Source organism: Oncorhynchus kisutch, linkage group LG8 (assembly GCF_002021735.2).
Source record: "Oncorhynchus kisutch isolate 150728-3 linkage group LG8, Okis_V2, whole genome shotgun sequence".
Classification (NCBI taxonomy): Eukaryota; Metazoa; Chordata; class Actinopteri; order Salmoniformes; family Salmonidae; genus Oncorhynchus; species Oncorhynchus kisutch.
In genome coordinates this window covers 15,017,742-15,031,043 of record NC_034181.2, presented here as the reverse complement: position 1 = coordinate 15,031,043, position 13,302 = coordinate 15,017,742, and the positions used below count along the sequence as shown (strand labels likewise).

At 45.9% G+C, this 13,302-nt stretch overlaps 2 protein-coding genes across 2 annotated transcripts in view; both read left to right on the top strand.

Moving 5' to 3' along the window:
- The window catches only part of LOC109896163 (succinyl-CoA:3-ketoacid coenzyme A transferase 1, mitochondrial-like), a 109,233-nt gene extending 103,279 nt beyond the window's left edge, over nucleotides 1-5,954 (top strand). Inside the window, exons 16-17 of the mRNA XM_020490443.2 lie at nucleotides 4,091-4,192; nucleotides 5,080-5,954. Of these exons, the coding sequence (XP_020346032.1) occupies nucleotides 4,091-4,192; nucleotides 5,080-5,115 (138 nt within the window). The 3' untranslated portion in view covers nucleotides 5,116-5,954. The remainder of the gene's footprint in view (nucleotides 1-4,090; nucleotides 4,193-5,079) is intronic.
- Nucleotides 5,955-7,303: 1,349 nt separating this feature from the next.
- LOC109896164 (PI-PLC X domain-containing protein 3-like) overlaps nucleotides 7,304-13,302 on the top strand; it is a 68,909-nt gene continuing 62,910 nt past the window's right edge. The window contains exon 1 of the mRNA XM_020490444.2: nucleotides 7,304-7,564. Coding sequence (XP_020346033.1) covers nucleotides 7,462-7,564 — 103 coding nt within the window. The 5' untranslated portion in view covers nucleotides 7,304-7,461. The remainder of the gene's footprint in view (nucleotides 7,565-13,302) is intronic.

Sequence of the window (13,302 nt, the reverse complement as noted above, 5' to 3'; positions counted from 1 at the left end):
CCTGTTTAGAAACATAAAAAACTCATGTTCTTTCCCATTTCATTTTATTTGATTAAAAACCAAGCATATCCTCCCCTCTGCTCAATGAAGGGTTTTTTTGTCTGCTCAATGCAATTGCAAAGTAGTGAAGACTGTCGATAAAGGGTTTGGTTCCTGAGACCGCATGGAAATCAATCTTAATCACCAAAGCTTTATTCAAATACAAAGTTTGAGAGGAGTAAAACAGTGAGCTGACACATTATTTTAGCCATGCTGGTCCTGTAAAACCCCCTCCATGCCCATCCTGAAATAAGATATGAGAACCTCTTTGAATACGGTGAACCTTGCATTTAGAATTCATCTGTAACCTGTAAAAATAGCTTGTTTTCCATTTCATATGTTCATAACCCAAGCCTTCCCTTAGGCCTACTTTAACAAAGGCTGGTTCAACAGCAATTAGTTTATTTTTTATCCTGCCGATTTTATGATGTCATTACATTTATTTATTGTTGTTGTTTAAAAAAAGCTTGTTTTTTTGTATAATTTTATTACAACCAAATGTATTAGAATGATTCACCTTTCTGGTATTATGGTAACAATGTCCGCTGTGTGCTTGCAATAGAACTTCCATGAGGTGTGTGAATGTGATCTGTAAATTGGTTCCAATATGGATATAGAATGTTATATTTTGGAGGTGTATAACGGTGAATGGACATTCTCCCTTTCTCTTTATATTGGATATTTTTCCAGTTATGTTGCCTGTAAGAGTGAGACAGCCTATTTAAAATAAGTTGTTCGAATTTGATTACAATTATTAGTTCTCAGGGCCTCCCGAGTGGTGCAGCCGTCTAAGACACTGCATCACAGTGCTAGAGGCGTCACTACAGACCCGGGTTTGATCCCAGGCTGTGTCACAACCGGCCGTGATCGGTAGTCCCATAGGGCGGTGCACAATCGTCCGGGTAAGGGGAGGGTTTGGCCGGGGGGCTTTACTTGGCTCATCGTGCTCTAGTGACTCCTTGTGGCGGGCCGGGTGCCTGCGGGATGAACTCAGTCGTCGGTTGAACGGTGTTTCCTGGTTAAGCGGGCGGGTGTTAAGAACCGTGGTTTGGCGGGTTTGGCGCTAGATTTAGATTTACCATTATGTTAGGTTTGTTAAAATACAGCCCTTTATCTCCTAACCATTTTAAATCCTTCCACTACACTACCTTAAACGCAATAGGGTCAGGCTGTCTAGTCGGTTATTGTGTTTCCCTACAGTTTAAGCCTGTTGGATGAGAGTGGCAGTGATGGCCCTCCTGGTTACACGTTGTTCTGTTCTGAGTCCTCAGGATAATTAAAATCTTGCCTCATTGTGTTTTCAAAATGAGTGAGGAAACGGGGAGCCTAAAACCTGCTCTCCACAATTCACACACGTGCATACACACACACGTGCATACACCCGTTTGCCCTTGAACATAAACAACACACATTCAGCCCTCTGATAACAGAGAGATTAATTGAAGTATATTTTTTAATGTGATGATGCTGCTGCTGCTGATATGGGTTGAGTCTGGTGGTGGTAGGTACCTGCAGCCCTAGGGTGCATCTCGTCTCAGCCCTTTTCCACTTCTACCCTCAGAACTTTTTGAAACATGTCTGAGGCCCTTTTCGCAATAGTGAAATAGTTGTGTGTGCGGCATGCAGATGTCTGTGTAAAGGTACATTTGGAGGGCCACCATGGCAGCAGCGGTCCCCACAGTAACCCTGTAGAATGTGGTTAGCCACCATGGCAGCAGCGGTCCCCACAGTAACCCTGTGGAATGTGGTTAGTCACCATGGCAGCAGTGGTCCCCACAGTAACCCTGTGGAATGTGGTTAGTCACCATGGCAGCAGTGGTCCCCACAGTAACCCTGTGGAATGTGGTTAGCCACCATGGGGTCCCCACAGTAACCCTGTGGAATGTGGTTAGTCACCATGGGGTCCCCACAGTAACCCTGTGGAATGTGGTTAGCCACCATGGGGTCCCCACAGTAACCCTGTGGAATGTGGTTAGCCACCATGGGGTCCCCAGAGTAACCCTGTGGAATGTGGTTAGCCACCATGGGGTCCCCAGAGTAACCCTGTGGAATGTGGTTGGCCACCATGGGGTCCCCAGAGTAACCCTGTGGAATGTGGTTGGCCACCATGGGGTCCCCAGAGTAACCCTGTGGAATGTGGTTGGCCACCATGGGGTCCCCAGAGTAACCCTTTCTCTGGGGTGGTGACTGTTTGTCAGAGTCAACGGCAGCAGTGAACTGCTACCTGTGGTATTGGCAGTAACCACTATACTGGCAACAGTTGGCAGTCTATTCTCAGAGTTGTACTTAATGTCCTCTGGTTATTTCCCTCTTATGTTGCCTTCTATTAATAAACCACAGAAGACCAGCTAATTCCACAAGACAGCCCTAGTGAATAACAGGACTGGCCTCGGCTCAGACACTAATCGATGTTAGTGTGAGGATGGCTTTAAGCTGTGGTCCAGTCACTAACATCACAGAAAGTCCTAGACAAGTCTCTCCCTCCCTTTGCCCTCCCCTCTTACTCTGACTTTGTATTGTTCTTTTCATACTTCATGTTTTCTCCTCCCTGTTCCCTTCTGCTCTCCCTCACACTTTTATCCTTCTCCCTCTCCCTATCACTCCATCCTACAAGTTAGCTGTAGGTTTTGACAGCTTTCCTGAGTGATACTGTATCTCTCTCGCTCTCGCTCTCGCTCTCGCTCTCGCTCTCGCTCTCGCTCTCTCTATTCTCTCTCTCTCTATATTCTCTCTCTCTATATTCTATATATTCTCCCCCCCCCCCGCCCCTGTGCTTCTGACTACACCATAGCCTCTCCAATACATATCTCATATCCATCTCCTGGCTCTGCCTGTGCTCACTGTAGCTGGGTTATGGCTCCATCTTTTTTAATTGCTTCCTTCCCTTGTGTTATTTTTCTAAATTACAGGTCAAGCAATACAGTATCATGATCGGAGAAGAGGATAGCAAGCTCTTTTAGAGCATTGAGACAAAGCCCATATCTTACAACAGCAGGCTGTATCCCAAATTAAATGTTGGTCTAAAGTAGTGCTATTACGAACATGGTGTGGTTTGAGACGCAGACAGTGTTATTGGGAGTCTAAAATGGCAGGAGAGACCAACACTGTAAGAATGTAGCTAGGGTGAGACTTGGGTCAGGCCAGTCGGGCCTTGTTAACACAGAGTAATGTCAGACAGTGGAACTCTTGTAGATTCTGGTGTTAGCTGTGGACCTTTCCTATTCTCTCATACAGCCAGATCTTTCTTGGGATATTTTTTTGCCATTGAGAATAGTGACATTTAATTTCAATCTTAATTTTCTGATGATTTGAACAAATAAGCACTTTTCTCTTGTCTGTAGACATTAACCTATTGAGCTGAAATGCAGGACCCTGCAGAGTGCATTGCCGACCTTGAGTTTTGTTTGAAGTAAAGTGGATCTCTGCCAGAGAACTCAACAGGCAGCGGTCCAACCCTCTAGCCCCACACCCAGCATTTCAGATGTTGTCTTATTGAATACATGCATCTCTCTCTGTCTCCCTTTCTCCCTGTCTCCCTTTCTCTCTGTCTCCCTTTCTCTCCCTTTCACTCTCTGTCTCCCTTTCTCTCTGTCTCTCTCTCTCTCTGTCTCCCTTTCTCTCTCTCTCCCTCTCTGTGTCTGTCTCTCTCACTCTGTCTCTGTTTGTATCTCTGTCTCTCTCTCTCCCTTTCTCTCTCTCTCTCTCTCTCTCTCCCTTTCTCTCTGTCTCTCCCTCTCTGTGTCTGTCTCTCCCTCTCTGTGTCTGTCTCTCTCACTCTGTCTCTGTTTGTATCTCTGTCTCTCTCTCTGTCTCTCTCTCTCTCTCTGTCTCTCTCTGTCTCCCTTTCTCTCTGTCTCTCCCTCTCTGTCTCTGTGTCTCTCTCTCTCTCTCTGTCTGTCTCTCACTCTGTCTCTGTTTGTATCTCTCTCTCTGTCTTTCTCGCTCTTTCTCTCACTCTCTCTCTCTGTCTGTGTGTGTCTCTCTCTCTCTCGTGCTCTCTCTCTCTCGTGCTCTCCCTCTCTCGTGCTCTCTCTCTCTCGTGCTCTCTCAGGCTGTGTTTGATGTGGACAAGACTAAAGGTCTGACTCTGATTGAGGTGTGGGAGGGGCTGACCCCAGAGGACATTAAGACATGCACAGGAGCACACTTTGAGGTGAGTCATACAGGGACAGCCGGTCTGGCCACTCCAGGGTTGTGTTGTCCAAAGCAAGAACAATGCTTTAGCCAGCCAACTTTCCACATTGGAAAGTTGCATATTTACTAGTTACAAAATAAACTTGAAACATATAATGCACTTGAAACATAATACCCTCAGTAAATCCATATTTGACTTGAATTGTCTTCGTAACCACAAAACCAAGAGTGTTTATGTAAGGTAGCAGACTAAATTATTGATCCTGCTCAGTGAAATACTATCAATAGTAAAAGATGGGGCCTCCCGGGTGACGCAGTGGTTAAGGGCGCTGTACTGCAGCGCCAGCTGTGCCACCAGAGACTCTGGGTTCGCGCCCAGGCTCTGTCGTAACCGGCCTCGACCAGGAGATCCGTGGGGCGACGCACAATTGGCTTAGCGTCGTCCGGCTTAGGGAGGGTTTGGCCGGTAGGGATATCCTTGTCTCATCACGCACCAGCGACTCCTGTGGCTTGGTTGGGTTGTGTATCGGAGGACGCATGACTTTCAACCTTCGTCTCTCCCGAGCCCGTACAGGACTTGTAGCGATGAGACAAGATAGTAGCTACTAAACAATTGGGGAGAAAAAGGGGTCAAATTAAATAAAAATAGTAACAGATGGTTTCTCTCCTTTCAAAACTCTCTCTCCCTCCCTCTCTCTCTCTCTCTCTCTCTCTCCCACTCTCTCTCTCTCCCACTCTCTCTCTCTCCCACTCTCTCTTTCTCTCTCTCTCTCTCTCTCTCTCTCTCTCTCTCTCTCTCTCTCTCACTCACTCACTCACTCTCACACTCACTCACTCACTCACTCTCACTCTCACTCTCACTCTCTCTCCCACTCACTCTCTCTCACCCTCTCTGATGTCCAACAGGTGTCTCCAAACTTGAGGCCCATGCAACAGGTCTAGAAGCTGGAGGAAGTGTCCGAGGAGAGGAACTATGGCTTGAAGGCTGTGTTAATCTCTCCGTATGTGTGAAGGAAGGAACACAAACTATGAACTAATCAACAAAGTTCATCCTAATGTTACTGAACACCGCTTCCGTCTACTAAATCATAACGTCACTGAAACATTACTGTAACATCCATTGATGTAACTAAGCGATGCCTAGTTTGGTTGTGGTTGTTAAGAAACCAACAGCGTGATGATGTTGATGATATTATATGAATTGAATTGAAAATAATTGTTGTCCCTGACATAACTGAAGAGGAACTGTGTAATATGTATTTAGTAATAACATCATGTTTTAATGAGATGTTTTATGCTACATCAACACAGAGGCTATTCTCTCCAAAACGTATAACACAAACAATGATGGACTTCATTTCATTCCAGTCAGTTGTCCCCTCCCTTCTGCACTTGTTCACTCCCCTCCTTAGACGTGCATCAGCCAGGTACTCCGGTAGATAGGTGTCCCCTGTAAGTAATAGCTCCAACTAGTTTCAGACATACTGTGTTCACTGATGCAGTGAAATGGGAATGAATTGGAGAAGAAGGGAGGAAGCACAGCTCTGGTCTGACATCAAAACTGATATTATCTAGATTTTTATTTGCGTTTGAGGCTCTCCACTTCATCCTAGTTTGGTACTTCAGTTGAATGGTCAGCCTCATGGAAACAAACACTTAATAATACAGGCTACATGGTTTCAGGTATTTCAGCTACTACAATGTGAGGCCTTACATTTTCTACCCACAGGTTTCCCTGCCCTGTATTTGTGTATTATATTAAACTAGGTATGTTACCTTGATGTCCATTTTCTGTTGTATTGCTTTTCGCCATCCCATCTTTTGCGTGTTGCACATAAGTCTCAAAGTTCTTTGGCACTACTTCCTGAATTATTTTTTGTTTTATTACACCTCAAATATTTCTTCATAATTTCTGTGTGACAGTGAAGGAAGGAATGAAGCATGTTGAGAGTATTGAACACCTATGGCGATCTCTTGGTGAGTTGAGCTCTGTATCATTGTCGAATTCATTGAACAAACTGAATGAATGCTCCATCTCTCCTCTGAGAAGCTGCAAGGCTGACTCAATCGTATCATATCACTGTACTGCATGTTCTGCCCTAAAGTTACTCCTTCATTAGCCACGTTTGACATAATTTAGCTCCGAGCAACTAGAGGCAATTAAGTCGTTCATTTCTTTGTCAACACAGCAGGTTCCCGGTCGCTATTTGGATGATTGACATGCAATGACATTTTTTAATCGATTTGTCCACATTAGAAGAGTGCGCGTTCCAGTTACCTGAGCGATTTTATATGAATGTAGAACGCAACCAGAGGTTCTTCACTCTTGGGGTTCAAAGAGAATATAGATATTGTATCATCAACAGGAAAAAAATTACAATTGTTGCGAATATGTTGTGAAACAGTCGGTAGCACATCAAGGGTACACATGTCTAAATATAAGGCGAAGTAGATGTATAATTTAGTCTATTTAGACAAAACATGTGTTTTTGAGTGAGGTCTCTTTTAAACTGGCCTGGTGTCAAAATATGTCCAATGTTATGCATATATTCAGTGCTTGACTTGGACTGAAATATGTATCATTCTGGGTGCCGGTCCTATTTATATTGAGGTGCAGGAGCTCCACAATACTTTTGAGCTGATATTTTAAAAGAGCTCAAACAGTAGACATGTTGTGGTGCCGGTACTCCGCTCAGGTGAGCTCATCCCCAAGTCAAAAAACGGCATTTATTCAAGTAAAAATGTACAAATCCATACAAGCGAGAAGGTAACATCAATCGGTTAACGTGTCTTATTCCCAAGGCGCTTCTCCAGAAAGCGCTGGTGTCGGGAAAGCAGATTTGATGAATTCAGCACCACAGGAGTGGACAGCGGCGCTATACACGGACGGGCAAACACAAAACCATGGATGCAGTATTTGTAGTGGAGAGCAGGAGAGCCATTCGCGGTTTCAACCAGAATGGGACATAGAACTAATTATTTAATTAAGTCAACTGGCAATGGCTGGGCCCACCCTCAATTCAATGACTTCACAGGAATACATCACTCGCCCGCCATGAGATCACCCTAAAATCACAATTATCAAAAACACAACTCTTTATCGACATATCCTATGAAACGTGTTCGATATCCACATGATCGCATTCAGGGGGTGTGGCGTGAACTCACTCCCAGGCACGCTGGTGTGCGTGTTGCGTGTGGGTGAGTAGTAAGGGGAGCGAGCGCTGCATAGAGAAAGCGCACTCAACGCTCGCGCAGGCAGAGAGTGGGAATATAGTGCGCGGTGGCATGGCTTCCTCTCACGGGAAAAGCGAACCCAGGTTCGCCGACTGGATGGCAAATTTACCGGAGAGCATGCACAGCATCCCGCTCACCAACCTGGCCATTCCTGGTAAGAGTCCCATCTTCGCTTTCACGGCTGCGTAAAGGTGCGCATTGAAGTGTTGGAAATGTGTATTGTTGATCTTGCAGTGAAGTCATTTAGGCTTCTTCCATAGATTAGACATTTTACGTTTGGTCATTTAGCAGACGCTCTTAGCCAGAGCGACTTACAGGAGCAATTGGGGTAAAGTGCCTTGCCTAAGGGCACATCAGAGTTTTCACCTAGTCCGCTCGGGATTCGAACCAGCGACCTTGCAGTTACTGGTTCGGTTAACGCTGCCGCCCGGTCCAGATATTTCTTGTGTTATTTGTCTATCTACGACAGAAATATTGAGTTGTAGAACTGACTGTGAAGTCCGTGACCTAGCCGGTGACCTCTTCAGACTAATAAACGAGACAGAATTGTCAAATTCCATACAAAGGGTTGTTTCGTTCTCACTAAAGTCGTAGGCTATAGGCTACAGTAGTCTCTCAAAACCACGTTGGAGAGATGGCACTTGTTGCGTTAAGGCGAGAGTTATGTGTAAGGGCAACACTATCTTCAAACGAATAGGATACAGTTGAGCTGCTAGGGCTCGATATGCTATGCCAAAGGCTGAGACGTGTGTCGCGGTCTATCGGCTTGATTAAAATCAAATGTGTCCTTGAGGGAGGGGTATGAATGATCTTACTAAAAGCTTGCTAATACAAGTTAATACATTCGAATGTCATTTCAACTAGTGGCCCGTTGTGCTCCTTTTAAATATGTTTTAATGTATAACTGAAATCGTCCCTTTTTTTGGTAGGATATAGCAGGTTATATGTCAATGTGATCTTTGGCAGTGCGTAGGCTGTTAGCCCAAACGGGGCATAACAGGGTTCATTGCATTGCAACCATGATAGCCTATGTACTGCTCATGAGTAGCCTACATCACATAATATTACGTTATAGTGTTATTTAAGTGTTTTATTTGTGGGTTTATTGATTTGTAGGGATCTCTAAATCCCCATTAAAAAGGTTTTTATCTGGTCAATCTCCTGTCTTTGCAGACTGTAGACATCCTTGACCCATTCAAAGACCTTCATCCTTTCCTTCCTTGAGGAAACCAGTGATCTGACATCAGTCTGCATATTGTCAAACGTTAAAAGCAAACCTTCCATATGCCTGCACCCTGCCTAGTTCATAGACTATATTACCAAAAGTATGTGGACACCTGCTCATTAAAAACATCTCATTCCAAAATCATGGGCATTAATATGGAGATGCTCCCCACTTACGCTGCTATAACAGCCCAATAATCTGTGAAGGCTTTCCACTCGATGTTGGATCATTGCAGCAGGGACTTGCTTCCATTCAGTCAAAAGATCATTCGTGAGGTCGGCGTTCCAATTCATCCCTAAGGTGTTTGATGGAGGTAAAGTCAGGGTTCTTTGCAGGCCAGTCAAGTTCTTTCACATGATCTCGACAAACCATTTCCGTTTGCACCTTGCTTTGTGCGTGGGGGCATTGACATGCTGAAACAGGGAAGGGCCTTTCCTGAACTGTTGCCACAAAGTTGGAAGCACATAATTGTCTAGAATGTCATTTTATGCTGTAGTGTTAAGATTTCTCTTCTATTGAACTAACGGGCCTAGCCCGAACCATGAAAAACAGCCCCAGATCATTATTCCTTCTCCACCTAGCTTTTGGTGCAATGCATTTGGGCAGGTACCGTTCTCCTAGCATCCACCAAACCCAGATTTGTTTGTCGGACTGCCAGATGGTGAAGCATGATTCATCACTCCAGAGAACGCATTTTCACTGCTCCAGACTCCAATGGCAGCAAGCTTTACACCAGTCCAGGCAACCCTTGGCATTGCGCATGGTGAACTTAGGCTTGTGTGCGGCTACTCGGCCATGGAAAACCATTTCACAAAGCTCCCGATGAACAGTTGTTGTGCTGATGTTGCTTTTGGGACTTGTATTTATTAGGATCCCCATTAGCTGCTGCCAAGGCAGCTACTTTTCCTGGTGTCCAAACATATTAAAGCACTTACATTACATAGAAAACAAATGATAAAACAGTGCAGTGTTTGTCTATAGTGATTGCATGGCTGTGTGCTCGATTTTATACATCTGTCAGTAATGGGTGTGGCTGAAATAGCCGAATCCACTAATTTGAAGGGTGTCCACATACTTCTGTTTTATATAGTGTATCTCAGATCCTTTGCGATCCCTTCTAGGAAGACAGGATAGAAACAAGATGGAAGGAAAGAAGTATGTTTCAAGTGTTGTAATGGACCATTGTCTTGGCATTAGCATCCAAAAGTGCTGCCAGCTGTTTAGAGGTTTCGACCAATCATGCGGCAGGTCTCCTGAGACTGCAGCTCTGATTGGCTGTCTGGATTAAGACCCAATTCAATGATTTCACTCCTTTTGTGGAATGGCCAATTAACATCCTGAAAATTCTAGTGATTAGCTTCACTTATCATACACTGGCACACACACGCAGGCAGGCGGAGACTTACGTTCCCAAGATGGCGTAGCAGTAGGTCGTCCTGTCCTGTCGTGTTCCTGTATATATCGTTTATTTTTCGTTTTTTACATATTTTCTCCACATATCTCTTTGAAAACATTTTGCTAAACCCTAAGCTTCCAAATACTCTCCTGCAACCCGACTCACCCAATGTAGCTATTTTTCCTAAAGTATTTATATTTACTTCGGGACCCCTCAACTGAAGCTAGCCAGCTAACCAGCGGGTATGCTAGCGGTCTCCAGCTAACCGGTCATCAGCTAACCTGTAGTTCGGAAAGCTCTCGCCTGTTCGTACAACGCGACTTTAACCAGAGCACAACGGACCCATTTATTTTTCATCCCCGGATTCCCACCGCAAACGGAACATCTTTCAGCTGGATTTTTCAGCAACTAGCTATCTAGCTAAACCGCAACCTCGGATTACTCCTGGCTAGCGTTTCCACCGACTTAGCTTGAAGCTAGCCCGGCCGTAGCACCTGTGCTACCACCGTAGCATACTCCTGAGCTACAATACCCGGGCCCACGACCGGTCTACCGATGTCATCGCATGAGGAGGAATAAACAGACTCACCCCATCGCGACGTCCCCCAAAGGCTAACTCTGTAGCCCTCGCTATCTCCCTGCTTGCTAATTCGGCCTGCTAACTGCTAGCTTGTCCAACTCCGGCCCGCTAACTGCTACCTTGTCTAGCCCGGGCCTACAAACTGTTAGCTTGTTAGCACAGGCCTGCTAACCGCCTGAATCGCCGCGTCTCAAACGCTCACCGGACCCATATTTACTTTCTATCTCTTTTGACTTTTAATTTGTTTATACCTTCCGGAAACCTGCCTCACCCAATGTGATACGGAATCGCTATTATTTTTTATTTATTTTTAGAACACACTCAAGAACCTCCAGAAGCTAACCAGCTAACTAGCTACAAGCTATTTAGTCATTGTTATATATTTTTTTTTTACCTGGATAACACTCGCCAGGCCAGCTTCCCTGCCCCATCCACCGCTGCCCCCTGGACACTGATCTCTTGGCTACATAGCTGATGCACGCTGGACTGTCCATTAATCACGGTACTCCATTCTGCTTGTTTGTTCTATCTGTTGGCCCCGTTGCCTAGTCTACGCCATGCTGTTGTTGTGCTAGCTGATTAGCTGTTGTCTCACCTACTGTTTTAGCTAGCTTTCCCAATTCAACACCTGTGATTACTGTATGCCTCGCTGTATGTCTCTCTCAAATGTCAATATGCCTTGTATACTGTTGTTCAGGTTAGTTATCATTGTTTTAGTTCACAATGGAGCCCCTAGTTCCACTCTTCACGCCCCTGATAACTCCTTTGTCCCACCTCCCACACATGCGGTGACCTCACCCATTACTACCAGCATGTCCAGAGATACAACCTCCTCATCATCACCCAGTGCCTGGGCTTACCTCCGCTGTACCCGCACCCCACCATACCCCTGTCTGCGCATTATGCCCTGAATATATTCTACCATGCCCAGAAACCTGCTCCTCTTATTCTCTGTCCCCAACGCTCTAGGCGACCAGTTTTGATAGCCTTTAGCCGTACCCTCATACTACTCCTTCTCTGTTCCGCGGGTGATGTGGAGGTAAACCCAGGCCCTGCATGTCCCCAGGCACCCTCATTTGTTGACTTCTGTGATCGAAAAAGCCTTGGTTTCATGCATGTCAACATCAGAAGCCTCCTCCCTAAGTTTGTTTTACTCACTGCTTTAGCACACTCTGCTAACCCTGATGTCCTTGCTGTGTCTGAATCCTGGCTCAGGAAGGCCACCAAATATTCAGAGATTTCCATACCCAACTATAACATCTTCCGCCAAGATAGAACTGCCAAAGGGGGCGGAGTTAGCCTGCAAAGTAATGTCATACTTTCCAGGTCCATACCCAAACAGTTCGAACTACTAATTTTGAAAATTACTCTCTCCAGAAATAAGTCTCTCACTGTTGACGCCTGCTACCGACCCCCCTCAGCTCCCAGCTGTGCCCTGGACACCATTTGTGAATTGATCGCCCCCCATCTAGCTTCAGAGTTTGTTCTGTTAGGTGACCTAAACTGGGATATGCTTAACACCACGGCAGTCCTACAATCTAAGCTAGATGCCCTCAATCTCACACAAATCATCAAGGAACCCACCAGGTACAACCCTAAATCTGTAAACAAGGGCACCCTCATAGACGTCATCCTGACCAACTTGGCCCTCCAAATACACCTCCGCTGTCTTCAACCAGGATCTCAGCGATCACTGCCTCATTGCCTGTATCCGCTACGGAGCCGCAGTCAAACGACCACCCGTCATCACTGTCAAACGCTCCCTAAAACACTTCTGTGAGCAGGCCTTTCTAATCGACCTGGCCCGGGTATCCTGGAAGGACATTGACCTCATCCCGTCAGTTGAGGATGCCTGGTCATTCTTTAAAAGTAACTTCCTCACCATTTTAGATAAGCATGCTCCGTTCAAAAAATGCAGAACTAAGAACAGATACGGCCCTTGGTTCACCCCAGACCTGACTGCCCTCGACCAGCACAAAAACATCCTGTGGCGGACTGCAATAGCATCGAATAGTCCCCGTGATATGCAACTGTTCAGGGAAGTCCGGAACCAATACACGCAGTCAGTCAGGAAAGCTAAGGCCAGCTTCTTCAGGCAGAAGTTTGCATCCTGTAGCTCCAACTCCAAAAAGTTCTGGGACACCGTGAAGTCCATGGAGAACAAGAGCACCTCCTCCCAGCTGCCCACTGCACTGAGGCTAGGTAACACGGTCACCACTGATAAATCCATGATTATCGAAAACTTCAATAAGCATTTCTCAACGGCTTGCCATGCCTTCCGCCTGGCTACTTCAACCTCGGCCAACAGCTCCGCCCCCCCCGCAGCTCCTCGCCCAAGCCTCTCCAGGTTCTCCTTTAACCAAATCCAGATAGCAGATGTTCTGAAAGAGCTGCAAAACCTGGAACCGTACAAATCAGCTGGGCTTGACAATCTGGACCCTCTATTTCTGAAACTATCTGCCACCATTGTCGCAACCCCTATTACCAGCCTGTTCAACCTCTCTTTCATATCGTCTGAGATCCCCAAGGATTGGAAAGCTGCCGCAGTCATCCCCCTCTTCAAAGGGGGAGACACCCTGGACCCAAACTGTTACAGACCTATATCCATCCTGCCCTGCCTATCTAAGGTCTTCGAAAGCCAAGTCAACAAACAGGTCACTGACCATCTCGAATCCCACCGCACCTTCTCCG